This window comes from Papio anubis, chromosome 5 (genome assembly GCF_008728515.1).
Source record: "Papio anubis isolate 15944 chromosome 5, Panubis1.0, whole genome shotgun sequence".
Lineage (NCBI taxonomy): Eukaryota > Metazoa > Chordata > Mammalia > Primates > Cercopithecidae > Papio > Papio anubis.
In genome coordinates this window covers 108,708,934-108,736,890 of record NC_044980.1, presented here as the reverse complement: position 1 = coordinate 108,736,890, position 27,957 = coordinate 108,708,934, and the positions used below count along the sequence as shown (strand labels likewise).

The 27,957-nt window shown below is 36.6% G+C and overlaps 1 protein-coding gene across 6 annotated transcripts in view; it reads right to left on the bottom strand.

The window, feature by feature from the left end:
• The window catches only part of AP3S1 (adaptor related protein complex 3 subunit sigma 1), a 71,263-nt gene that overhangs the window by 21,124 nt on the left and 22,182 nt on the right, over window positions 1-27,957 (bottom strand). For all 6 annotated transcript variants that reach the window (XM_003900013.5, XM_009208917.4, XM_031666411.1 and 3 more), the window contains exons 2-3: window positions 26,628-26,719; window positions 23,358-23,469 (exon numbers count right to left, since the gene is read on the bottom strand). In XM_003900013.5, coding sequence (XP_003900062.1) covers window positions 23,358-23,469; window positions 26,628-26,719 — 204 coding nt within the window. The remainder of the gene's footprint in view (window positions 1-23,357; window positions 23,470-26,627; window positions 26,720-27,957) is intronic.

Sequence of the window (27,957 nt, the reverse complement as noted above, 5' to 3'; positions counted from 1 at the left end):
TAGCAATTTAAGCAGATACTCAAAACACCTGACCTCACCACAAGGAGGTGACAACAAAATTATTATAGTTAATATATATAGTTAATTTTGTCTAGCTATAATTTATTTTAATTTCTGTGGGTACACAGTAGGTATACAGATCTGTGGGGTACATGAAATGTTTTGATACAGGCATGCAATGCACAATAATCACTTCAAAGAAAATGGGGTATCCATTCCCTCAAGCATTTATCTTTTGTGCTACAAACAATCCAATTATACATTTTTACTTATTTTTGAATGTACAATTCAATGATCGTTGACTATAATCACCATAATGAGCTATCAAATAGTAGGTCTCATTCGTTCTATATTTTTGTATCCATTAATCATCTCCACCTTTCTCCAGCCCCCCACTACCCTTCCAAGTCTCTCGTAACCATCCTTCTACTCTCTATGTCCATAACTTCAATTGTTTTGATTTTTAGATCCTAAAATTAAGTAAGAACATACAATATTTGTCTTTCTGTGTCTGGCTTCTTTCACTTAACGTAATGATCTCCAGTTCTATCCATCCATGTTGTTGCAAATGACAATATCATTCTTTTTGCTAGTACTCCATTGTGTATATGTACCGCATTTTCTTTATCTATTATTCATCTGCTGATGAACACTTAGGTTGCTTCCAAATCTTGGATATTCTACACAGAGCTGCAACAAATATGGGAGTGCAGACATCTCTTTGATATACTGATTTCTTTTCTTTTGAATATATACCCAGCAGTGAGCTGGATCCTATGGTAGCTCTATTTTTAGTTTTCTGAGGAACCTCCAAACTGCTCCCCATGGTGGTTGTGCTAATTTACGTTCTCACCAAGTGTACAAGGGTTCCCTTTTCTCCACAACCTTGCCAGCATTTATTATTGCCTGACTTTGCATATAAGACATTTTAACTGGGATGAAATGATATCTCACTGCAGTTTTGATTTACATTTCTCTGATGATCAATGATGTTGAGCACCTTTTCACGTGCCTGTTTGGCATTTGTATGTCTTCTTTTGAGAAATGTCTATTCAAATCTTTTGCTGATTTTTTGGTTGAATTATTAGGGTGCATGCAAATCTGAAATCCAGTGGGGGAGTCAAATCTTAAAGCTCCAAAATGATCTCCTTTGACTCCATATCTCACATCCAGGTCACACTGACGCAAGAAGTGGGCTCCCACAGCCTTGGGCAGCTCCAACCCTGTGGCTTTGCAGGGTACAGCCTCCCTCCTGGCTGCTTTCACAGGCTGGTGTTGAGCGTCTATGGCTTTTCCAGGCACACAGTGCAAGCTGTCAGTGGATCTATCATTCTGGCGTCTGGAGGATGATGGCCCTCTTCTCACAGCTCCATGAGGCAGTGCCCCAGTACGGACTCTGCGTGGTGGCTCTGACCCTACATTTCCCTTCCACACTGCCCTAGCAGAGGTTCTCCATGAGGGTCCCACCCATCTGTATCCTTTGTAATATTCTTTATAATAAGTGGGTAAATGTGTTTCCCTGAGTTCTGTAAAGTGCTCTGGGAAATTAATCGAACTGAGGAGGGGGGTCACAAGAATCCCAATTTACCATCACTCAATCAGAAGTACAGGTCACAACCTACTACTTGCAACTGGCATCTGAAGTGGGGGCAGCCTTGTGGGACTGTGTCATGGGATCTGATACTATCCCCATGTAGACACTGTCAGCACTGAATTATAGGACATCCAGCAGGAGAACTGCTTGGTGTGTCGGGAACAAACTCCCACACATCTGGTGTCAGATGTATTGTATTGAGTGACTGGGGGGGTAGAGGCGAAAAACCATCTTGTATTTTCCTTTTACAACAGGTCAGCCACAAGTGAGATTTTAGTTTAATTTTTTGGTAGGTAAAAAATTAGTATCATTTAGTACCTACCCAAACTCCCAACTTTATTTATTTCTCCTCAAGGCCCTGGTGACACGGTACCTGAAATGACTTTATTCATTCTAACTAATTCAGATACATTTTTCCTCTTTGATACAACAGACTCCTGTTATGAGGACTGAATGGGGTAATGCTGCTTGAACACAGAGTAAGCAATGAACATATATTAACTTTTTGGAGCAAGTAATAATAGGAGTGAAAAGAGGAAAATTCTCGCTCTTACCAGGGCAGCCCTCATGAAATAGTTGGGAAAGTTCTTTTTCTTACTGTTTTGCTTTAGACCCCTATTAATAGGCACATCTGCTCAAAGAAACTAGACAGCCTGGGATGATACCAGGGCTCCGGAAACAACTCAAGTTACTGGTGACATTTCCATTGAGAAAGAAGAAAATATTTACTTTGAAAATAGTCTTTAACTTAGAAATCATTTGAATACCTATTTAGAAAATCATAGTTAAAAGTTATGGAAAATAAAGCCATTTAAGTTCTACCCCCTGCTTAAATTTTTACTTAAGTGTAACATACACATAGAAAAGTACAAAAATCATAACATATAACATAAATTTTCTGTATAATCAACACTCAAATCATGTTTTAACATTACTAGCATTATAGAAGCCTTCTCAGAGTCCATCAGTCACTATCAACCATCAAAGGTAACCAATACCCTACTTTCTAACACTATGAATACATTTTATCTATGTCTGAACCATATTAAAATGAGATCATAGGATATATGCTCTTTTGTGAGTGGCTTCTTCATTGTTATCTTTGTGAGATTTATTCAGGTTATTACATAATACAACAGCTAATCATTCTTAGTTGTACAGTATGCCATTGAATTAGAATATCACAATGTGTCCACTCTACTGGTGATATAAATTTGGGTTGTTTCCAGTATGGTGCCATTACAATTAGTACTGTTAGAAACATTTCTTACACATCTTTTGGTGAACATATATATATACACATATCTACTGATTACATACTCAGAATAGAACTCCTAGGTCAAAGAGTCGCGTAGGTTAAGCTTTAGTATATAGTGCCAAATAGACTTTCAAAACAATTATGCACACTCAGACTTTAAACAGCAGTGTATGAGAGTTTCTGCAGTTCTATAGCCTTGTCACCACCTTATGTTACCCATCTTTTAACTTTAACCATACTCAACAGTGTGTGGCGGTATATGATGATATTAACTTGTACTTCTCTGATATAAGACTGTGTACCATTTCATCTGTATTACCCATTTAGATATCCATTTTCATAAAGCCTGTTCAAGATTTCTGCTCATTTTCTATTGGTCTTTTTATCATTATTTTTTCTTAAACATGGTCTCACTATGTTGCCCAGGCTGGTCTCAAACTCCTGGGCTCAAGCAATCTTTCCACCTCAGACACCTGAGTAGCTGGGATTAAAGTGGTCTGTATTTTCTTACTGATGTATAGGAATTCTTTATATATTCTAGCTACAGTCTTTTGTCATATGTATTACAAATATCTTTGCCAGTTCAGTGGCTTGCCTTTTCATTCCAAGAGCAGAAATTTTCCATTCCAATAAAATCCATTTTTTCAGTTTTTTTTCTTTTTTTTTTTTTTTTTTTGAGACGGAGTCTCGCGCTGTGTCACCCAGGCTGGAGTGCAGTGGCGCGATCTCGGCTCACTGCAAGCTCCGCCTCCCAGGTTCAGGCCATTCTCCTGCCTCAGCCTCCGAGTAGCTGGGACTACAGGCGCCCGCCACCACGCCCGGCTAGTTTTTTGTATTTTTAGTAGAGACGGGGTTTCACCATGTTAGCCAGGATGGTCTCGATCTCCTGACCTCGTGATCTGCCCGCCTCGGCCTCCCAAAGTGCTGGGATTACAGGCTTGAGCCACCGCGCCCGGCCAGTTTTTTTTCTTTATAGTTAATATTGTTTTATGTCCACTTTAAGGAATCTTGGCCTACAGCAAGGTCAGGAAAGAGATTCACTCAGAAGAAAACAAAAGCTTTATTATTTTACTCTTCAAGTTTGGACCAAATTTATCTGAAATTGATTTTTGTGTATGATGTGGAGTGGTCTTACTTGATTTTAAATCATTATTAGATTTACTAATCAGAATACAATTTCCAGTATGCCTTTATTTTTTCTTTCTTAATTTTTCTAGTTCCATTGATTACCTACATGTTGCAGTCATCCTTTTTTAACTGTTAGAAGACCATCCTGGTAAAAATGCTGTCTAAATAGTTCCCCTTCACTTACATGTATTTATAAAAGATCAGCAGAACCTACTAAATGTGCAGATTATACTGGGCAAAAAAGAAAAAAAAAAGTTTATGATAGCATTAAGTGTGCCTCTGGTAAACTAGGGAGTGGTAAAAAATATGGGTTGCCTATACAGACAGTACAGTACTGTGTTGAGGATACATGCTTTGAAACCAGGAAGACATACGTGGCTTCAAATCCCTGCTCTGTGGCCTTAAGTATCATTTCACTCCTTTAAATCTCAGAACTATCAGATAGAGATAAAAGTACCTACTTTTCTGGATTATCATAAAAATTCAGTTAAACAATTTAGATCGAGGGCCCAGCATAGTTCCAAAGACCCATTTAATAAATGGCAGCCAGAATTATTTATCTGGCTGTTCAAATTACGTGATAATTATAAAATTAAAATAGAAATAGAAAATTGTAATTCTGCTGATAAATACTGATATAAAACGAAGATGACTACATGCCACAACCACCAAGACACTGTGATTTGTTAACTTAGAAAGGAAAAATGCTGTCCACATTTAATTCAGAACAATACCAAGTGTAAAAAAATGTGAATACTATAAAAAAAGTATACCCTGCAGCAAAATGTCATTATAACTGCATGTTCTTAATTTATGAAAAATATCTTAAAATTTAAAGCACTCAGATACTATGTTCAGTTTTAAAAAATCAAAAACCTTCTTCAAAAGACTTTCTAAAAATTTTCTTTTGATTTAGCAAAAATTATTTGATATAATTAGAAATCTAGAGCCCTAAGGTCCATACACACTGATGATCTGTTACATGGACAAGGCCAACAAAAAACAAATAAACGACAATCTGAAGTGAAGAAATTAGGGGAAAAAATTAGAGTCTTGATGGTTCTAACCATAACAACAACAAAATTGCTGTTGCATTATTATTTCACAAGGAGAAAGATAAAAGGAGGTAAGACCTAGAAGTGTCATAGTAAATAGCACCCTCTTGTGTCTCAATTTTAAAATGATATAAAGTTTAAAGACAATTTCAACATAACAGGTATCTAACCACTACTGAGTAGCTATTCAGGTGCCAGGGATATAAAACCAAAGACCTAAACTCTGTCTTCAAGGAATTCAAAAGCTGGTGGGAGAAAAATTACTTCTAATTTACAAAAAAGAATAATATTTTAAATTGTCCTGCATTTTAATTACCTAGTATTCAAAAAATAAATATAAAAAATAAATAGATTCTGAATAATGCCTCCTCCAAATATTAACAGTTCTCCTTTCCCATGCTATTCTAGTTATAAAACATTCTTGTGTTTTCTTTGTCTTTACATCCAAGCCATAAACAGTGACCTATATATCCAGGCTACAAAGAGTAACAGGTATCTATTATGTGGCAGCTTAGTACTGAGTACTCAAGAGCACAAACTTTAGCATGCGTATACTCAAATTCTAGCTTTGCCTCTAACTCTGAGATCCAGGGCAAGTTATTTAACACTAAGCCTCAGTTTCTTATCTGAGCATAATAATGGTACCTATATTATAGAGTTGTTTTAGGGATTAAGTGAATAAATATAAAGGGCTTAAAACAATGTCCCACAAAAGAAAACACTCAATACACATTAGCTAGTATTATAATAACAAACACATGGAGAAATAAAAATGTACACAAGATAAAAATAAAAATATCACAAATTACCCTTAAACAATACCACTTATTTGGCAGACCCCCTTTCAAGTTTCTAAGTCAAAAAAAATTTTGCTTCTCGGTTTAGAAATTTCTGTTAAAATTCAGGAGGAACATATCCTGCTGTTTTGAACCTACAATAATAAATGAAATAAAAAAGGGTTACACTGACATGTTGTAAGATAGGAAAAGTCTTCAGTGCAAAAATTGGAGGCATAAATTTAAGGATACTAATATGCTGAAGCAAAAAAAATTTTTTTTCATCACCAGCAAGATGTTCTAGAGAGAAACATCTTGGTTTAACTCAAACCAATAACTAAAAAATACCATTACAAATACTGAATGTACCAACAGGTCTAGGGAAGACAAACTGAACTTAAAATCAGATCATTTATCTTTGAAGAACAATTATGAATGTAGCCTAGGTACACTCTCCAATATGTACTACTGCATGTACTATTAAGAATCTTTTAAAGTATGGTGTTCAAGATATGTAAATAGCACTTGACTCAACATATGACTGCATTCTGGACTGGATTTCTACTACACCTCACTTGGACACTCACATGCCAGTGATGACAATGTTAGCAAAAACAGTCATTTAATGGGCATTTACTATGTATCATGCACTTAACACATAATGAACTCTTAATGTCAATATAGAGAAATTAAGAGTTGAAGAAAGGACCATCTATCTTCTGTATCACGTCATAATAATTCTGAAAGAGTTTACATTAATGATTCTTTCTCTGTGGTTTACAGAAAGTTAACGATAGTAACAGCTAGCATTTACTTGGTACAGTTGATCTTTGAACAACAGGAGGATTGGGATGCTGACTCTCCACACAGTTGAAAATCTGTGTACAACTTTTGACTCACTAAAAACCTAACTACTAATGGCCTGTTGCTGACCAGAAGACTTATCGATAACATAAACAGTCAATTAGTACATTTTTTGTTGTATGTATTATATACTGTAATCTTACAATAAAACGAGCTGGAGAAAAAATGTTATTAAGAAAACAGTGAGGAAGAGAACATATATTTACTACTCATTTAGTGGAAATAGTTCATCATAAAGATCTTTATCTTCGTCTTCACATTGAGTACACTTAGGAAGACGAGGGGTTGGTTTTGCTGTCTCAGGGGTGGCAGAGATGGAAGAAGTGGAGGAGGTGGAATGGGAGGCACGAGAGGCAGGTACACTCAGTGTAATCTTTATTTTAAAAAATCTGTGTATAAGTTGACCCACACAGTTCATACCTGTGTTGTTCAAGAGTCAACTCTACGTAGTATTGTGGCATTAACACTGTTCCGAGTGCTTTAAGTATTTTATTTGAGCCTTCACAGTAATCCCATAAGGCAACTACTTTTATCATCAACCATTTGCAGAAGAGTAATCTAAAGCAAAAGGTTAACTACTAACACTTAATGGTAGAGTCCTGATTCAAATCTCAAAAATCTAATTCCAGAACTGACATCAACAACAAATAATATATTATTTCTAATGTAGTAAGAAGCGATCATTTAGAAAATATGGAAAATACAGAAAAGTATAAAGCAAAAATCTGAACTGTCCATACAGCACCCACAAAAATCTACTGTTAACAGTTAAAATCTCATTCATAACTTCCTTTCAAGTGAAGAAATAGAAAAAGAAGTAACTACAAACACAGGCTTTTCACACCATTCTTTAAAGTGTTTCGTCTGCCTAAATCAAATGATAAATTTCAAGGAGAATAAAAGAAGTTAACAAAAGGATTCAACACGATGATGGTTAATATTAGGTGTTAACTTGATTGAAGGATGCCTAGATAGCTGGTAAAGTACTCTTTCTGGACGTGTCTGTGAGGGTGTTGCCAGAGGAGACTGACATTTGAGTCAGTGGACTGGGAGAGGAAGACCTGCCCTCAGTGTGGGTGGGCACCATCCAACTGGCTGCCAGCATGGCTAGAACAAAGCAGGCAAAAGAAGGTGAAATAATCTTGCTTGCTGAGTCTACTGGCTTTCATCTTTCTCCCACACTGATTGCTTCCTTTGGTTCCTCCTGCCCTAAAACATCAGACTCCAGGTTCTTCAGCCTTTGGACTCTTGGTTTTACACCATGGTTTGCCAGGGGACTCTCCGGCCTTTGGCCACAGACTGAAGGCTGCACTGTTGGCTTCCATGTTTTTGAGGCTTTTGGACTCAGACTGAGCCACTACTGGCTTCTTTCTTCCCCAGCTTGCAGACGGCCTACTGTGGGACTTTGCCTTGTGACTGTGTGAGCCAATTCTCCCTAATAAACTGACTCCCTTTCATATATACATATATCCTATCAGTTCTATCTCTCTGGAGGACACTGACTAATACAGATGGAAAGTCATTAATGTGTCTTTGGAACCAGGAGGAAGACACTGAAATACTCAAGAAAGCAGAAGAAACGGAAATACAACTAATGTAGTAAATGATGTTGGCCATAATGTTAGTGCAGACTTCTGGAAGTAGAAAGAAGTAATATTAGTTAAGTTCATATTATTAAGCCATAGGGCTATGATTTCAACCCAGGAAGAACTTTGAGATCAACAGTTTTTCTATGTGATAGAATGTCTGTATCAGTGTTCCTATTAGTGTGTTAGCAAAGAATCAATCTTGAATCAGGCCAGGGCCTCTCAAGTCAACATATAATAACCTCAGAAACTAGGAAAAAAAACGGTTGCCTTACTAGTTAAGTGATTTTTTAATCCAGAAAGATTTAAAGTAACAGAGATTATGATGTGAACCTATAATATTAGTATTTTCATGTTGTTTAGAAAGAATCTATATAGTTGATATTTAAATACTTACACCTTAAAAAAAAGTGGTATCATAAGAATACTTAATAGACTAGGCTTTTATAAATCTAAATTTCAACGTAAACCTGAATATCCAATTGGAATAGGTTGTTTTTTCTTTCTTTTTTTTTTTTTTTTTTTTGAGATGAAGTCTCACCCTGTCGCCCAGGCTGGAGTGCAAAGGTGTGATCTCAGCTCATGGCAACCTCCACCCCCCCGGGGTTCAAGCAATTCTCCTGCCTCAGCCTCCCAAGTAGCTGGGTACAGGCGCACACCACCATGCCCAGCTAATTTTTTGTATCTTTAGTAGAGATGGGGTTTCACCACGTTGGCCAGGCTGGTCTCAACCTCCTCAAACCTCATGATCCACCTGCCTTTTTAAGCTGAAATATAAAGGAAAACTTGCCTACATTGATTGATGCATTAGAATGTTTAAGATAACTTAAGAATCACCATAATACATGAACTTCTAAAAATTAATTTGAGATATTTAAAAATTTGAGAAAGTTTGCCAAAATATGAGCATAAAAATAAAACATAATACATATATAAATTCAGTTTAAAATACAGGTACTCCTTGCTTTATACGGTACCATGTTAATGGATCTCAGCAACCACTGAACCGTGCAAAGTGATAAACATGGTTCCTGCAAACATGAATTATTACCATGGTATTCTGCAAAGCGAGGACTGCTTGTACTATAGGAAGCTTAATTATGTTTCAGTCCCTCCATTTAAGTGACTTAATTTGATTTGTATGTTGAATTTCTAAGAAAGAACCGGGTTTATGAATCTGTAAGGTTAATAAGTATTAATTTTAAAAATGAAAGGAAACTATGAATAATTTCTTTCTGTGTACAAAACTACTCATGAGAACATTTTTTAAAGCTTATATTGACATAAATTGCCAAAACTATATTTAAACTCCCAAGCAAAAGCTGATTTTTAAAATGGTATTTGGCCTAAAAATACATTCTTCTACCTATAGTTGAATATGGTATGATTGATATTTTGAGCAGTGACTTAAAAAGAGTAAAACTATTACAAAGGAGGTGGCTGGCAAGATGGCCGAATAGGAACAGATCCAGTCTGCAGCTCCCAGCAAGATCAACGCAGAAGGCAGTTGATTTCAGCATTTCCAACTGAGGTACCTGGCTCATCTCATTAGGACTGGCGAGACAGTGAGTGTAGCCCAGGAAGGGTGAGCAGAAGCAGGGTGGGGCATTGCCTCACCCGGGAGGCGTAAGGGGTTGGGGAACTCCCTCCCGTAGCCAAGGGAAGCTGTGAGGGACTGTGCTGTAAAGGATGGTGCCACCTGGCCCCGATACTACGCTTTTCCCATGGTCTCTGCAACCTGCAGATCAGGAGATTCCCTCAGGTGCCTATACCGCCAGGTCCCTGAGTTTCAAGCACAAAACTGGGCAGCCGTTTGGGCAGACACCACGCTAGCTGCAGGAGTTTTTTGTCATACCCCAGTGGCACCTGGAACACCAGCAAGACAGAACCATTCACTCCCCCGGAAAGGGGGCTGAAGCCAGGGAGCCAAGTGGTCTATCTCGCTCAGTGGATCCCACTCCCATGGAGCCCAGCAAGCTAAGGTCCACAGGCTTGAATATTTGCTGCCAGCACAGCAGTCTGAAGTCAACCTGAGACACCGGAGCTTAGTCGGGGGAGAGGTGTCTGCCATTACTGAGGCTTCAGTAGGTGGTTTAACCCTCACAGTGTAAACGAAGCCACCTGGAAGTTCGAACTGGGCAGAGCCCACCGCAACACGGTAAAGCCACTGTGGCCAGACTGCCTCTTTAGATTACTCCTCTCTGAGCAGGGCATCTTTGAAAGAAAGGCAACAGCCCCAGTCAGGGGCTTATAGATAAGACTCCCATCTCCCTGTGACAGAGCACCTGGGGGAAGGGGTGGCTGTAGGTGTAGCTTCAGCAGACTTAAACGTTCGTGCCTGCCAACTCTGAAGAGAGCAGCAATCTCCCAGCACAGTGCTTGAGCTCTGATAAGGGACAGACTGCCTCCTCAAGTAGGTCCCTGAGCCCTGTGACTCCTGACTGGGAGACACCTCCCAGCAGGGGTCAACAGACAGCTCATACAGGAGAGCTCTGGCTGGCATCTGGTGGGTGCTCCTCTGGGACAAACCTTCCAGAGGAAGGAACAGGCAGCAATCTTTGCTGTTCTGTAGCCTCTGCTGGTGATACCCAGGCAAACAGGGTCTGGAGTGGACCTCTAGGGAGCTCCAGAAGACCTGCAGCAGAACGGACTGTTAGAAGGAAAACTAACAAACAGAAAAGAATAGCATCAACAAGGACCATAAGGATGTCCACACAAAAACCCCATCTGAAGGTCACCAACATCAAAAGCCAAAGGTAGATAAATCCATGAAGATGAGGAAAAACCAGTGCAAAAAGTCTGAAAATTCCAAAAACTAGACCGCCTCTTCTCCTCCAAAGGACCACAATTCCTCGCCAGCAAGGTAACAAAACTGGACGGAGAACGAGTTTGACAAATTGACATAAGTAGGCCTCAGAAGGTGGGTAATAACAAACTCCTCTGAGCTAAAAGAGCATGTTCTAACCCAATGCAAGGAAGCTAAGAACCTTGAAAAAGGTTAGACAAATTGCTAACTAGAATAACCAGTTTAGAGAGGAACGTAAATGACCTGGTGGAGCTGAAAAACACAGCACGAGAACTTCATGAAGCACACACAAGTATCAATAGCCGAATCAATCAAGTGGAAGAAAGGATATCACAGATTGAAGATCAACTTAATGAAATAAAGCTTGAAGACAAGATTAGAGAAAAAGGAATGAAAAGGAACAAACAATGTCTCCAAGAAATATGGCACTATGTGAAAAGACTTAATCTGCGTTTGACTGGTGTACCTGATAGTGACAGGGAGAATGGAAGCAAGTTGGAAAACACTCTTCCGGATATTATCCAGGAGAAATTCCCCAACCTAGCAAGGCAGGCCAACATTCAAATTCAGGAAATACAGAGAACATCACAAAGTTACTCCTTGAGAAGAGCAACCCCAAGACACATAATCGTCAGATTCACCAAGGTTGAAATGAAGGAAAAAATGTTAAGCGTAGCCAGAGAGAAAGGTTGGGTTACCCACAAAGGGAAGCCCATCAGACTAACAGCGGATCTCTCTGCAGAAACCCTTCTGGCTTATAAGCCAGAAAAGAGTGGAGGCTAATATTCAGCATTCTTAAAGAAAAGAATTTTCAACCCAGCATTTCATATCCAGCCAAACTAAGTTTCATAAGTGAAGGAGAAATAAAACCCTTTACAGACAAGCAAATGCTGAGAGATTTTGTCATCACCAGGCCTGCCTTACAAGAGCTCCTGAAGGAAGCACTAAATATGGAAAGAAAAAAACGGTACCAGCCACTGCAAAAACATGACAAATTGTAAAGATCATCAACACTATGAAGAAACTGTGTCAACTAACGGGCAAAATAACCAGCTGGCACCATAATGACAGGATCAGATTCACACAAAATAATATGAACCATAAATGTACAAGGGCTAAATACCCTAATTAAAAGACACAGGCAAATTGGATAAAAGGTCAAGACCCATTGGTTTGCTGTATTCAGAAGACCCTTTCATGTGCAAAGACACACACAGGCTCAAAATAATGGGATGGAGGAATATTTACCAAGAAAATGGAAAGCAAAAGAAAGTAGGGGTTGCAATCCTTGTCTCTGATAAAACAGACTTTAAACCAACAAAGATCAAAAAAGACGAAGAAGAGCATTACATAATGGTAAAGGGATCAAAGCAACAAGAAGAGCTACCTTTCCTAAATATATATATCCCAATACAGGAGCACCCAGATTCATAAAGCAAGTTCTTAGAGACATACAAAGAGATTTAGACTCCCACATAATAATAGTGGGAGACTTCAACACCCCATTGTCAATATTTGACAGATCAAGACAGAAAATAAGCAAGGATATTCAAGACATGAACTCAACTGTGGACCAAGTGAACCTAACAGACATCTACAGAACTCTCCACCCCAAATCAATAGAATATACATTCTTCTCAGCACCACATCACACTTATTCTAAAACTGACCACATAATTGGAAGTAAAATACTCACCAGCAAGTGCAAAAGAACAGAAATCATTAATGAACAGACTCTCACCACAGTGCTATATCAAATTAGAACTCAGGATTAAGAAACTCACTCAAAACCGTACGACTTCATGGAAACTCAACAACCTGCTCCAGAGTGACTACTGGGTAAATAATGAAATTAAGGCAGAAAAAAAATGAGTTCTTTGAAACCAATGAGAACAAAGATACAATGTACCAGAATCTCTGAGACACAGCTAAAGCAGTGTTTCAAGGGAAATTTATAGCACTAAAACCCCCACAGGACAAACTGGGAAAGATCTAAAATCAGCACCCTAACATCACAATTAAAAGAATTAGAGAAGCAAGAGCAAACAAATTCAAAAGCTACTAGAAGACAAGAAATAACTAAGATCAGAGCAGAATTGAAGGAGACAGACACACGAAAAACCTTTCAAAAAAATAAATGAATCCAGGAAGTGGTTTTTTGAAAAGACTAACAAAATAGATAGACCACTAGTCAGACTAATAAAGAAGAAAAGAGAAGAATCAAATAGACACAATAAAAAATTATAAAGAGGATATAACCACTGTTCCCACAGAAATACAAACTATCATCAGAGAATACTATCAACACCTCTACGCAAATAAGCTAGATCTAGAAGAAATGGATAAATTCCTGGACATATACACCCTCCCAAGACTTAAACCAGGAAGAGGCTGAATCCCTGAACCAGACCAATAACAAGTTCTGAAATTGAGGCAGTAATTAATAGCCTACCAACCAAAAAAAGTCCAGGACCAGACAGATTCACAGCTGAATTCTACCAGAGGTACAAAGAGGAGCTGGTATCATTCCTTCTGAAACTATTTCGATCAATGGAAAAAGAGGGACTCCTCCCTAACTCATTTTTTGAGGCCATCATCATCATGATATGATACCAAAGCCTGACAAAGACACAACAAAAAAAAAGAGAATTTTAGGCCAATATCCCTGATGAACATTGATGCAAAAATCCTCAATAAAATACTGGCAAAAAAAAAAAAAAATAAAATAAAATAAAATAAAATAAAATAAAATAAAATAAAATACTGGCAAACCGAATCCAGCAGCACATCAAAAAGCTTATCCACCATGATCAAGTCGGCTTCATCCCTGGGTGGCAAGGCTGGTTTAACACACGCAAATCAATAAACGTAATCCATCACATAAATAGAACCAATGACAAAAACCACATGATTATTTCAATAGATGCAGAAAAGGCCTTCGACAAAATTCAACACCCCTTCATGCTAAAAATTCTCAATAAACTACATATAGATGGAACATATCTCAATAAGAGCTATGTATCACAAAACCACAGCCAATATAATACTGAATGGGCAAAAGCTGCAAGCATTCCCTTTGAAAACTGGCACAAGACAAGGATACCCTCTCATCATCACTCCTATTCAACACAGTATTGGAAGTTCCGGCCAGGACAATCAGGAAAGAGAAAGAAATAAAGGGTATTCAAATAGGAAGAGAGAAAGTCAAATTGCTTCTGTATGCAGATGACATGACTATATATTTAGAAAACCCCATCGTCTCAGCCCAAAATCTCCTGAAGCTGATAAGTAACTTCAGCAAAGTCTCAGGATACAAAATCAACGTGCAAAAATCACAAGCATTCCTGTACACCAATATAGACAAACAGAGCCAAATCATGAGTGAACTCCCATTCACAATCGCTACAAAGAGAATAAAATACCTAAGAATACAACTTACAAGGGATGTGAAGGGCCTCTTCAAGGAGAATTACAAACTACTGCTCAAGGAAATAAGAGAGAACACAAACAAATGGAAAAACATTCCATGCTCATGGATAGGAAGAATCAGTATCATGAAAATGGCCATACTGTCCAACGTAATTTATAGATTCAATGCTATCCCCATCAAGCTACCATTCACTTTCTTCACAGAATTAGAAAAAAGTACTTTAAATTTCATATGCAACCAAAAAAGAGCCTGTGTAGCCAAGACAACCTTAAACAAAAAGAATAAAGCTGGAGGCATCATGATAACCTGACTTCAAACTATATTATAAGGCTACAGTAACCCAAACAGCATGGTACTGGTACCAAAACAGGTATACACACCAATGGAACAGGACAGAGGTCTCAGAAATAATGCCACATATCTACAATCATTTGATCTTTGGCAAATCTGACATAAACAAGCAATGGGGAAAAGATTCCCAGCTTAATAAATGGTGTTTGGAAAACTGGCCAGCCATATGCAGAAAACTGAAACTGGACCCCTTCCTTACACCTTATACAAAAATTAACTCAAGATGGATTAAAAACTTAAACATAAGACCCAAAATCATAAAAACCCTAGAAGAAAACCTAGGCAATACCATTCAGGACATAGGCATGGGCAAAGACTTCATGACTGAAACTCCAAAAGCAATTGCAACAAAAGCCAAAATTGACAAATGGGATCTAATTAAACTAAAGAGCTTTTGCACAGCAAAAACAAACAAACAAACAAACAAAAAACTATCATCAGAGTGAACAGGCAGCCTACAAAATGGGAGAAAATTTTTGCAATCTATCCGTCTGACAAAGGGCTAATATCCAGAATCTACAAGGAACTTAAACAAATTTACAAGGAAAAAACAAACAATCCCATCAAAAAGTGGGCAAAGGATATAAACAGACACTTCTCAAAAGAAGACATTTATGCAGTCAACACACATGAAGAAAAGCTCATCATCACTGGTCATTAAATAAATGCAAATCAAAACCACAATGAGATACCATCTCCCTCCAGTTAGAATGGCAATCATTAAAAAGTCAGGAAACAACAGATGCTGGCAAGGATGTGAAGAAATAGGAACGCTTTTAAACTGTTGGTGGGAGTGTAAATTAGTTCAACCACTGTGGAAGACAGTGAGGTGATTCTTCAAGGATCTAGAACCAGAAATACCATTTGACCTAGCAATCCCATTACCAGGTAAATACCCAAAGGATTATAAATCATTCTACTGTAAAGACACATGCACACGTATGTTTATTGCAGCACTGTTCACAATACCAAAGACTTGGAACCAACCCAAATGCCCATCAATGATAGACTGGATAAAGAAAATGTGGTACATATACACACCATGGAATACTATGCAGCCATAAAAAGGATGAGTTCATGTCCTTTGCAGGGACATGGATGAAGCTGGAAACCATCATTCTCAGCAAATGAACACAGGAACAGAAAGCCAAACACTGCATGTTCTCATTCATAAGTGGGAGTTGCACAATGAGAATACATGGACACACGGAGGGGAACATCACACATCGGGACTTGTCAGGGTGTGGAGGGCTAGGGGAGGAATAGCATTAGGAGATAATGCTATCCTACATCTACCTAATGTAGATGATGGGTTGATGGGTGCAGCAAACCACCATGGCATGTGCATACCTATGTAACAAACCTGCACCTTCTGCACATGTATCCCAGAACTTAAAAGTATAATAAAAAAAATATGTATCACAAAGCTTTTCCTCACAGAATTTCAACTATTAAATATTGAAGGTATGATAGAAGAAAAACCCCACCATTTGATAAACACCACAAATATTAATAATTCTTTTAGGTAAGAATGATCAATAGATACTAGGATGAATGAACAAATATATGATTAGAAAAAGTATATTTACATAGTCTCAAATATTCCCCATAATATACTAGCACAATGGGAAAATGAAACTTTATGGTGCATAAACCTGTTGGACCCCACCTTAACCAAGTGATCATCAGGTATCACAAGTAGTGGAACAAATGGACACCATATACCTCTTGATATGATGCACTATGGACATAACATCATTTCTGTGGCATTCTTGCCAAAAATGCACAGTCTAAATCATTATGAAGTATCAAACAAACCCAAATTGGGGAATATCAAAATAACCAGCTAGTACTCATCAAAAGGATCAGTATATGAAAGACATGAACGAAAGACAAAGTTAAAGAATTGTTACACAGTAAAGGAGATAAAGGAGACATGACAGCTAATGGAATGTGTGAATTACATCCGGAATGAGAAAAGGACATTAATGGGACAACTGGCAAACTGTAAACAAGGCCTACAGATTATATAGTTGTGTATCAATGTTAATTTCTTGGGTTAATAGCTGTACTGTGGTTAATGTCAAATTTGGGGAGTCTCCCCACCATGTCCAATTCCTTCCTGAAAACCAACCATTCTACATTAGGACATGATGAATTTACCTTAAATCAAAGAAGAAGACCAACATAAGCTGAGTTTTTCTCTTAAACCTACATTGAAGGGAAGAAAATAAATTTTAAGTCACTTCCAGCTCCAAAATTCTGATTTTAAGCACTTGAGTTCTAAACTACTTCCTTCACTACTGTGAAGTAACTAAGAAGAGTGTGTCCACTATATTCTAAATCACTTGCTGGTTGTTTATATAAATTAGTTCTAATTCTTACAACAACGCTGGTGAGATAAGTATGAATATCAACACTTACAAAAAAGAAAACTGAGGAAAGATGAGACTAAGTAATTGCCTAAAGTTATACAACTGTTAGGTGACAGAGCCAGGATTCAAATCCATACTACCTGACTCTAACACCCTGACACTCTAAACTTGACACCATGATGCCTCCTAAATGAACTGCTAAGACATCAATGAAACATGTAAATTATAAGAGCAGGTATCATCAAATTTGATACCAGGATTTGATACCAGGATTTGTCACAAATAAATAGCAACATAAATAACTAAGAATTATTATATTTGCAATTGCTAGAAATTAGACTTCTCAAGCATGAAAATAACACAGGAAAATAATGTTAGGAATCCTGCACAACTCTAACAATCTGACCCAAACTATTTTTAAAAAATTGGGGGTTGCCCAAAAATATATGAGAAAAAATCTTATTGAAAACAGAAAGTTTTAAATAACCGGGTAACACAGTATAATGTAGGAGGCGGAATTTTCCTAAAATGATCCTGGGCATTCACTTGAGTGCCTGGAAAATAAGCTCGCTAGGCCAGGGATCCCTCTTGCTCCAGCAGGAGGAACTGTACCAGAAACTCATCTGCTTCTGGGACCAGGAGTTAGTTTATCTCCAACAGGAGAGTTGCAAATTCCCATAATTTCCAAGTGCTGGACGGTTGGTTTTCCCAGGCAATTTTAAAAAACAGGTGGTACCCAAACCTACATAGCCCAAGGCTTAAAACAGTATATCTGTTACCCCACCAACAAGTGTACTTTCAGGCCTACCATCATGATAGATGAGAACAATAACTAGGTGAGCCTTCATTGGCACACCACTGTATGTCAGTCAGTCAGCAGCACCTACCTCACCATAATTTGCTAGGTGATGCTGGGAAGATCAGAGACCTTTCTTCACTTAAGTATTCTTGGCTTATAAATTTCCCCAGTGAAGACTATTTCTTATCACATAAATGTGTCATATAAAATTCATTCCAAGCCATCAAACAACATACAGGATAAACAGATTCACAAATGCTTCTAACAATGAGAAAGTCAGAAAGATTAAAAAAGAAAAAACCTATTTACTTAATTCAGTTTGTGTACTAACAAAATAATATTTTATATGCCTTTCTCACAAATACATGCTTTAATGATAATGTTAGCTAAAAACCACGGGCATGTTAATCATTTAGTCATGGGTTTCACATGAAATATCTTTTTTTAATGTGCACACCTACTCTGTGAGTTGGTGTTATTATTATTATCCCTGTTTTGTGGATGAGGAAAGTTAGGGTCAAAGAGGTTAAATAACTAGCCCAAAATTACATAGCTTGTATATGGCAGAGCTGAATGGTTTTAACCACTAAAAGATAATAGATAGCTTTAATTCACAGGTCTTTTCTAACAACCTCATGTCTGTAGGCAACATGTTGAAACAAGTATACTTTACAGGCAAAACAAAATTAAGGTCTATAAAGAATAAATAACTTGCTCAATATCATACTAACTTAGCATCAGCAGCCACGAATAAAATAATTCCTGAAAAGGTAGTCTAATGGTACTGTAATAATAACAAATGTTACATATGGAATTCCAGTTTAAATATACATTCTAACAACATGGTCAGAACGTATCTTTCTAAACCTAAGAAAAGTTTAGCTGTTAGTTCTCAATTTTGTTTTTTTTTTTTTCAACTAGCTACAACTGAATAAGACTGATGCTCTGATTACTGTTATATGTGGTACAGAAAACTGTAATAGAAATTTGGAATTATCCAGTGAATTTATATGCCTCCATTATCAGCTTGGCATAATAAACTAATTAAGGACAATACGACTGCTTATAAATAACTCAACCCAACATTAATATTTGATAAACTTTTATTCTCATCCTGTAAATATTTTAACACTTCCAACTTCCAATAACAATATGCTACAACAGAAAGGACTCCTTAAAAAGCTAGCTATTAACTCTCACATATATGGCAGTTAATATCACACTAAAATGGTATATATCAATAACAAAAAATGTCTACCCCTTTTTTCCAAACTTACAAGGAATTTTAAAAAAGAAACAAAAGAAAACAAAAATTGATAATTCATTTGGGTAGCTGGTGTAAATTCTGTGGAATACTGATGTAAATTCAGTACTGGTGGAATAGTGGTGTAAATTTCATATCGAATTTACTAATAATGCCTTCTCCCAGATTTTATACAAGATACAAACTCATATTTGGGACAACATATGCATACCTCAGAGACACTAACTCTCTGTATTAAAATATATGCTTCCAGTTATATGAATGGTATCACTTTAATATTTAAAATATCAAAACTATAAGCATAGGCTTAACAGTTATATGCTGAGTTTTCTTGATCTGTTCTCTAAAAGAATATGCAAGACCAAGAGGTTTTGATGTAATCTCTCTTGGTTTATAATTTTCCACTTTTACTTTTTACATTAAAATTGCCTTTCTCCAAACTAGAGGATGAACAAACTAAGAAAATCAGTTCTCTCTGAATAGCTATTTGATGAAACAGAAGCAGAAACAATAAGCTACTCACTTCCATCTTTGTTTATTCAACCAATATTTTTAAAGTGACTGACTCATGTATGCTCAGTACACTCCCTCTTCAGTATTTAATGAACTGTGGTAATTGAAGGGGAAAGATCACAACCAAAGAACTTCCAACATGTTTCTGGTAGTGATAGACATAGTACCTATAAGGTGAATTACAGAAATCTTCTTTTTTTGTGACACAATACATCAGCATGTGGTAACTCAGGGGTATTGTAAAAACAGCTCTAGCCTACTTTAGTAATAGGAAAATGACAAAGTCCTCCTGAAATCCTTTCTTCTATATGTTACCTAATATCAAAACAAATCATCAACGTGTGAAGCATGGCTAAAAAATTTTGCAAAACACAGAAGACAGTTTCCACTTTCCAGTGAGTACACGACAGAATTTACTTCGGATATGACATATTAATAGCATGTTTGTTCTTTGAAAACTCCCCATCTAATCCCCTTTGGAGACAGAACTACCTTCTCATAACAAGATCAACCACAGTATCAAAATAATAATCAATGGTGAGGACTTAATCTCAGGACACAAGCATAAAATACTTCTGATTTACCTCTAGGAAAACACACATTTGCTTTGGTCTTTCTTAATTGCAATATTTCTGTTAAATAAGAGACTAAATTTGAAATGGTACACTTTTTCCTGTTTGTCTTCCTATAATTCTAGTGGCTAGGCTCAGGTAAGTAAAAACTGTTTTGGAACACAGTGTGCATGTCTACCACTCTCTTCAGTCATGGGTAACAGAGAAATAGAAAACACAGTTCTGCATTAATTTTTTTTCTGTAAAAATATAATGCTCTCTTGACATAAGGATAAAATGAATTAACTACTCCCCTAGGTGGGATAAACTAAGAAATGTAAGAATAAACAAAGTTACAAGGCAATGCAATATATAGTCCTGATCAACCCTTCAATGTTATCAAAAGCAAGATTTGGCTTCTTTTTCTTTACTAGAAAAGCCTTGAGAAAGCAAAACAAAACTTAGCAGTGTTTCTCAAGTAGGCCCCAGGAGGAAAGTGAACATATACCCAAGGGATCTCGGGGCACCTTTCCTTCAAGCTCAAAATTTCTTTCAAGTCTCCACTTAGAGCTTTAAATATTATTAAAATTTTGTATTCTACCTCATAATATATACATGTTTACTTTCATTTCCTCATTGCCACCAATCTTCCAAACAAAGGAAAAACATATACCAGGAATATGTGCCATGATTATGTTGTGGTTTCATATAACTTTGATACCTGGCTCCTCCCAAAAACCCAGTTTAAGAATTATAGATTTAAGAGTAATGTGACAAATGAATAGATCCATTTATCATTTATCTTCTTTTTTATTTTATTAACAATGTTTTTATTTATATTTTTTTGAGACAGGGTCTCACACTGTTACCTGAGCTGGAGTGAGTGGTACAATCTCAGCTCACTACAAGCCATCCTCTCTGGCTCCCGCCTCAGCCTCCCGAGTGGCCGGGACTACAGGTGCAGAACAGCATGCCTCATTAATTTTTGTAGAGATGGGGTTTTGCCATGTTGCCCAGGCTGGTCTCGAACTCCTGGGCTCAAGTGATCTGCTCAGCTCAGCCTCCCAAAGTGCTAGGATTACAGGTGTGAACTACCACACCTGGCCACAATGTTTCTATTTTTAAAGCCTTAGCCATAGTGCTAAGAATTTATTACCTAAGTTGTCTGCTTGGGTTAATTTCTTGTCTATTCTGTAACACCAACTAGAGCTCAAACCATGCCTCCTTCTTGATAACTTCAAAAGCCAATTTTATCTGTGTACTGGGAAGCAAGGTGCTAAAAGTGCTAGATATTTTAGGAGAGAGGAGACTGTATGAGTAGTCATCTAGAGGTATGGGAGAGTAAATGGACCGAGGAAACAGAAAATGATTCTTGGGTAGCATAAAGGACTCACTGAGCTAAAGGATCATTAATTTAAAGCGAGACTGGTAAACATGGTTACCTTTTTTTTCCTCTAGGTGTGTTCAGATGTATGGGTGTGGACAAGGAGTTAAGTGTACACAAGGCTATATCACTATCATGACTATGAAATTTAAGCTGGATAAGGAAAGTAAGATCAGTAAAATCAGAGACTGAAAAAAAAATAGATTTTTAAAACTGAGGGTTCCAATAGGTCTAAACACTTCAAAACTGTGAAATTGAGATTATGGAGGGGTTACAGTTTAGACAAAGATAAAATATAGAAGTGGGTACATAGTGAGATGGAATGCAGGGCAAAATTTATCGGGAGAGAGGGGTTTCAGATTTGAAGACACCAGGATATTAGAAGAATTATACATATGAACAATGGAATCACCAAGAATTACAAAACAAGCAGTACTGGAATGAATGCCAGTAAACCAAGAACCATAATCTATTAGGAGACAATTTTCCATGGATCTTGTGTTTCCGCACATATTGTGAGCAGAGGCATGGACTGTCTTTGTTCTGGGCTATCTTTTTAAGCATGCTTATGTATCAAACAGCCCTGGAAAATAGACAGTGTCTTCTTCCACAGCAAAGGATAGGTTTCCTTACACTCTTGGAAGAAACAGTCTCTTCCTTCCAAACAAGGGCAGACAAGCTTAGTATCCATTATAAAAGATTCCAGTTCCCTAAGCTTGGTGTTCCTTATCTGTCATTTAATCCATGGTGTGTGCAGGTATCATCTGGACCTCTTCATATCACCCCTTGGGAATCAGAGAATTCATGCAAGCAAATGCTGTCACTTTAGCTAAAGTTTTTGCTATTAGTAATAAGGTCCTTTGTCTCTGGCCCAGAAATCTCCTGTCTTCTGCCAGCATCCATGAAATTATGGCAGGTTAACTTCTTAGCTTGCAAGTAAAGCAAATCTCAGACACTTCACAATTCTTAACAAAATCTCCACTGAATGAGAGATGGAGATGAGGGATGACTATAACTAAATGGATAGAAGGTGGTATAGTCTGATAACATAAGATAAAATTCGGAGGTGTTTGAGAAGAAAGAATGGTCTGGAAAATGCAACGAGAAGCTAAGAGTACACCTCCAGGTTCAAAGGCAGAAAGAAGCAGGAGAGAAAATGGCTACTACCTGAAAGGGTTGCAGGTAGTATCATCAGGGAAGCAAGATTTAATTTAGAGCAAAATTAAAGTAATATTAACAGAAGAGGCTGAAGATAAAAAGAAATTTGCTGATGACTGACCTTGAGTTCCAGAGACTTTATGAAAGATTTTCAGGAAACACGGAGAGGTAGGTTTTAGGGTTAGTTTTGGATACATGTGTTAAGAAACCCACCAGTCTTGAGCTCCTTGCTGTAACTTACATGAGCAAGAAAAAGGTCATGATGAAATTAAGTTATGATAGTTTTAATCAGATCAAATATTTGCTTGTTTCTATGTCCTTTGACCACTTTTACCAACAAAATATCTATTATGAAATGCTTTATTTCTTACTAACATCATTTTAGAAAATTTAGAACATATAAGTTTTTAAAAATTTAAATGCCAAACTGTTATTTAAGATAGTAAGAAGCAAGTGTTAACTTACTTGAATTAGATCTAAAATGCCAAGTTCACTTTCTGAGGAATCCACACAGAAGACAAAATATAACGTTGCATAATGTCTATAAATCAGTTTGTTGTCAGATCCTCCAATTAATCTAAATGACAAAAAAATTGTAATGTTATTGGAAACAAAATGCAAAACATTTTCATTAGCTCAAGCAAACTGACAATTTGTTTAAAAACCACTTGTCAAACGAAAGGTGACATTCAATGGCAAAGCATTTAAGTGAACTTATTCAGAGACTAGGTAAATTAAGATGGCTGTTTTCTTCAGCAATATCAAGTAAAAGAAGCCAGTGCTTAATTTCAGTTCATTCATTCATTAAACCGTTCTCTGAGTAACTACTGTGTGCCAGGTACTGGTAGTGGGGAAGGAGCAATAAACAAACATATCAGAACATCATCAGATAGTGGCAAGTGTTACACTGAGAATCAAAATACAATGATGATATATTGATGGGTTCCCTATTTCAGGCTGAATATTAAGCAAGAGTGACATTTAAGCTGAGATCTAATGATAAGGAGTTGGCTTGAAAAAAATTTAGAGAAGAGCATTTCAAGCTAAGGTAGTAAGTAATAAACGGCCATTTCATCAAGAACAAAGTATGTACGTTCAGGGAAGAGAAAAAAGGCCAGTAGATAAGAAAAGATTAGTAAATGATACAGTCAGAGAAGTAGGCAGAAATTAGATCATGGGGCATTTGTAAGTGCTTACTAGATTTAACTCCATACGTCACAGTAAGTTACACAGCTTAAGACTGATTATCAACTAGAAAAAAAAGAAGAATGACACTTCTTAAGTTTTGGATAGATTCACCATCAAGATCTCTTCCAGAATTACATTGTTTTGAAATATAAATGCAAGAAAACTAAGCTAGGATACTAAATTCTTTAATGAAATACTTTTATTTATAATGACTGGAATTTTAGTATTTTAAAAATAGTAATTTAGGAATCATTCCAAACATCTTATAATTTTCTAAATATAGTTTAGCTATTTCATAGTTAAGTTCGCAATAATGAATTCACCTTCTTAAAAGACCTCTAAACACTTAACATAATTTACAATCAAGGTTATATGAAACCAAAAGTAAACTAACATCCATCCCAACAGGATATAGGAAAATGGCATTTCTTTCTCTCTCTCTCTCTTCTTTCTTTTTGAGACAGAGTTTCACTCTGTCACCCAGGCTGTGACAGAGCCTGGGTGGCGCTATCTCAGCAGCCTCCGCCTCCTGGCTTCAAGCCACTAAAGTAGCTGGGATTACAAGCGCGCACCACCACACCCGGCTGATTTTTGTACTTTTAGTAGAGATGGGGCTGGTCTCGAACTCCTGAGCTCAGGAGATCTGCATGCCTAGGCCTCCCAAAATGCTAGGATTACAGGTGTGAGCCACCATGCCCGGCCAGCATCTATTTTTTATGCAGTAAAAATAATACTAAACTTACAAGTTCTGTAGAAACAACTTCTCAAGGTATATACTACTTCTATGTCCTCTAATAGCAAAAGGAGAAATGATCTTTGACAAGAATAAAAATTTCCTACTATCCTAGATACTCCTCTAGAGAAGATATTTAATTTAAAAATATCTACATGCAATTTAAAGATTCTGAGAGTGTATTTATAGACTGTGACTGCAATTGTTCCCTGAAAGAGGTAAAAAGAACACAAATAGGAGGCTTCACTTCATTCTGAAACAGCAATTTAGTGATTATCTTAAAATTTTGCTTTACTTTAAAAGGAGAGTAAACTTCTGAAGAATATAAGTTTCAAAGAGGCCATTAATGCTATTAAAAGCAAACAAAAATATTAATGTGGCAAGTATATATTTTACCTTTAAAAATATAATTTTATCTTTAAGCTATAGTATAATACTGATAAAAATTCCTGTACAGAATGCAATACATCATATACAACCACAGGATTGAGAAATCCTGTTAGTCCAAATAACTCATTTTATAGAGGAGAAAACTGAGGCCCAAGAATTTAAGTGACCTGTCCAAGAAAATCAGCCTCTTAGTAACAAAACTAGGATTAAACTAGATGTGTAGCCTCATCTTTGCTGCAATATTTGCTTTCTATTTTTTGTAAAGTTAAAAAAGAACAATCACAATTTCAAGCCACAATTTCTATTTCAAATAGCACCCTAGTTAGATTAATCAGGTTCTTACTTCTAAATGCAGTACACACTGTGCTGGGTGGTAAGTTTCCTAGGAGATAAGAAATCAAGAGGCTAGGATGAGAGGAAGTGACAGTAATGTCAAAGACAACTAAAGTTGAATCAATACAAGTAAAATTCAAAAACAGAAGCAGGTACACTTGTCTCAATTATTAAATTAGAAGCCTTGAGTTAACAGAAACATTTTTAAGTATGTATTGGACATCTAAGGACAGCATGATATAACCTTTTAGGAAACCCAAGTTAAGTGTTCCACATGATAAAAAGTAACTTATGACCATGGATTCCCTGTTATCCAGAGTATTTCTCATCCATCATACACATTAAAATACAGAAAATTCTAGGTTTCTCTGACTGATTCATGTTTGAGAACAAACTGTTTTCATGGAAGCTATTAGTTTAAAAGTATTTATTTGTAATATTTGGCAATATTCTTATTCATTTTAAAATAGAAAAATCGATTAGCTGAATTAGATATATTTGAAAAATAGACTTCAGTATTGTAATAGTAAAATAAAAAATGTAATCTAATTTTTATGCACATTCACACAAAGGAATACTCTATAGTCATTAAAAAGAATAAGCTTGTCCTAGATGTGTTTATATGCAAAGTTTTTGAACATACTGAGAACCAGCAACATGCAAATGAGCATATAAGCGTAATCTCATAAATAAAAATTTCAAGGTTGTATGTTAGTCAACACATATAACATACTTCATATGTTAGTCTATACAAACAATTTTCTAGAAGGATACACAAGAAATTGGGTAGAAGGACTAAGGTTGAGAGATTCTTATTTTACATTTTATACTTCCCTGTAATGTTGGAATTTTTACCATTAATATATTACCTTTATATAAAATTCCCTTTCAAAATTTTTAAGAGGGAAAAAAAGATTTCATATCTTTAAAAAATAATTCTTTAGGTTAGATTTATAGCTAACATAGGTGGCAATTAATTCACCTAATCCAATTAATCAAAATTAGAAAACTTTTACCATAAACTGATTAAACAGCGTATATTTTAATCATATAGTCAAAACTTAGAAATGTCTATGAAATGCTTTACTTACAATCCTCCTTCTAGGAAATTACAAACATTTTCATCTCTCTTAGATACCAAATGGAAAGTCTCCCTGATGATTTGCTGTTGTGTATCTTCACTCTGAGGAAGAATAATTCACATATATTAGGACGGAGGGTATAGGTTTAATAGCATTTTAAGAATTTTTAAAATCAAAGGTAGTAATATGTATCTGGGAAATCCATCTAAGAGAGGGGTCCTTGGAGAAGTGACTTAAATTACACCTTACAGAAGCAAAACCCAACATTTTTTGATGAAAAAGGAAAGAAAAAACCAAGTATTTATATTTACCACTATAATAAAAGTAACATATTTCTAAGTTTCAAAAACCAACAAGAAAAAATATTAGATGAATTACACACACTGGTAAAAGGGAAACTAGATGTTAGTCAAAGCTGATTATCTTACGAATGAGTAAACTGAATCAGAAAGGTAAAGTTATAAATAGCATAGCTAATCTATATTTGAATGGAGAAAAGAAATAGAACTATGGAGCTTCCAATTAAGTTTAACCTTTACTAAATACAGACTGAGGTAAGAGTCCATATATCTTACTCATCTTTATATAAGCTGATCTAAAGCCAAGGATTGGCTCAATAAATATTTATTAAGCTGGACTAAGCAATTCATATTCCAGTAAGAGTCAGCGTCCTGACCGGGCACAGTGGCTCATGCCTGTAATCCCAGCACTTTGAGAGGCCGAGGCGGGCGGATCACAAGGTCAGGAGATTGAGACCATCCTGGCCAACATGGTGAAACCCCAACTTTACTGAAAATACAAAAATAGCTGGGTGTGGTGGCGTGTGCCTGTAATCCCAGCTACTCGGGAGGCTGAAGCAGGAGAATTGCTTGAAGCCAGGAGGCAGAGATTACAGTGAGCTAAGATCGCGCCACTGTACTCCAGCCTGGTGACAGAGTGAGACTCCATCTCAAACAAAACAAAACAAAACAAAACAAAACAAAACAAAACAAGAGTCAGCTTCCTAAACACTGCAATAGAAAACTGAACAAGATCATGAACACCAATTTCACAGGAAAGGATGTGAATGGTCCACAAAGAAATAAAAAGATACTAAACCTCAGCAGTAATTAAGTGAAATACAAATTAAAATGACGAGATAGTTCCACATGTACCATATTGGCAAAAGTATAAGAATATGATAGTATAAAATGTTGACAAAGATGTAGAGCCAAAGAAACTCTCACCTCACCAGTGGTAGGGTAAACATATAATCACTTGGGGAAACAGTTTTATTAACCAGCACTTTCTCTCCTAGATACTATTCTAAACCATATGAAACCAGTTTTTGAAGATCAAA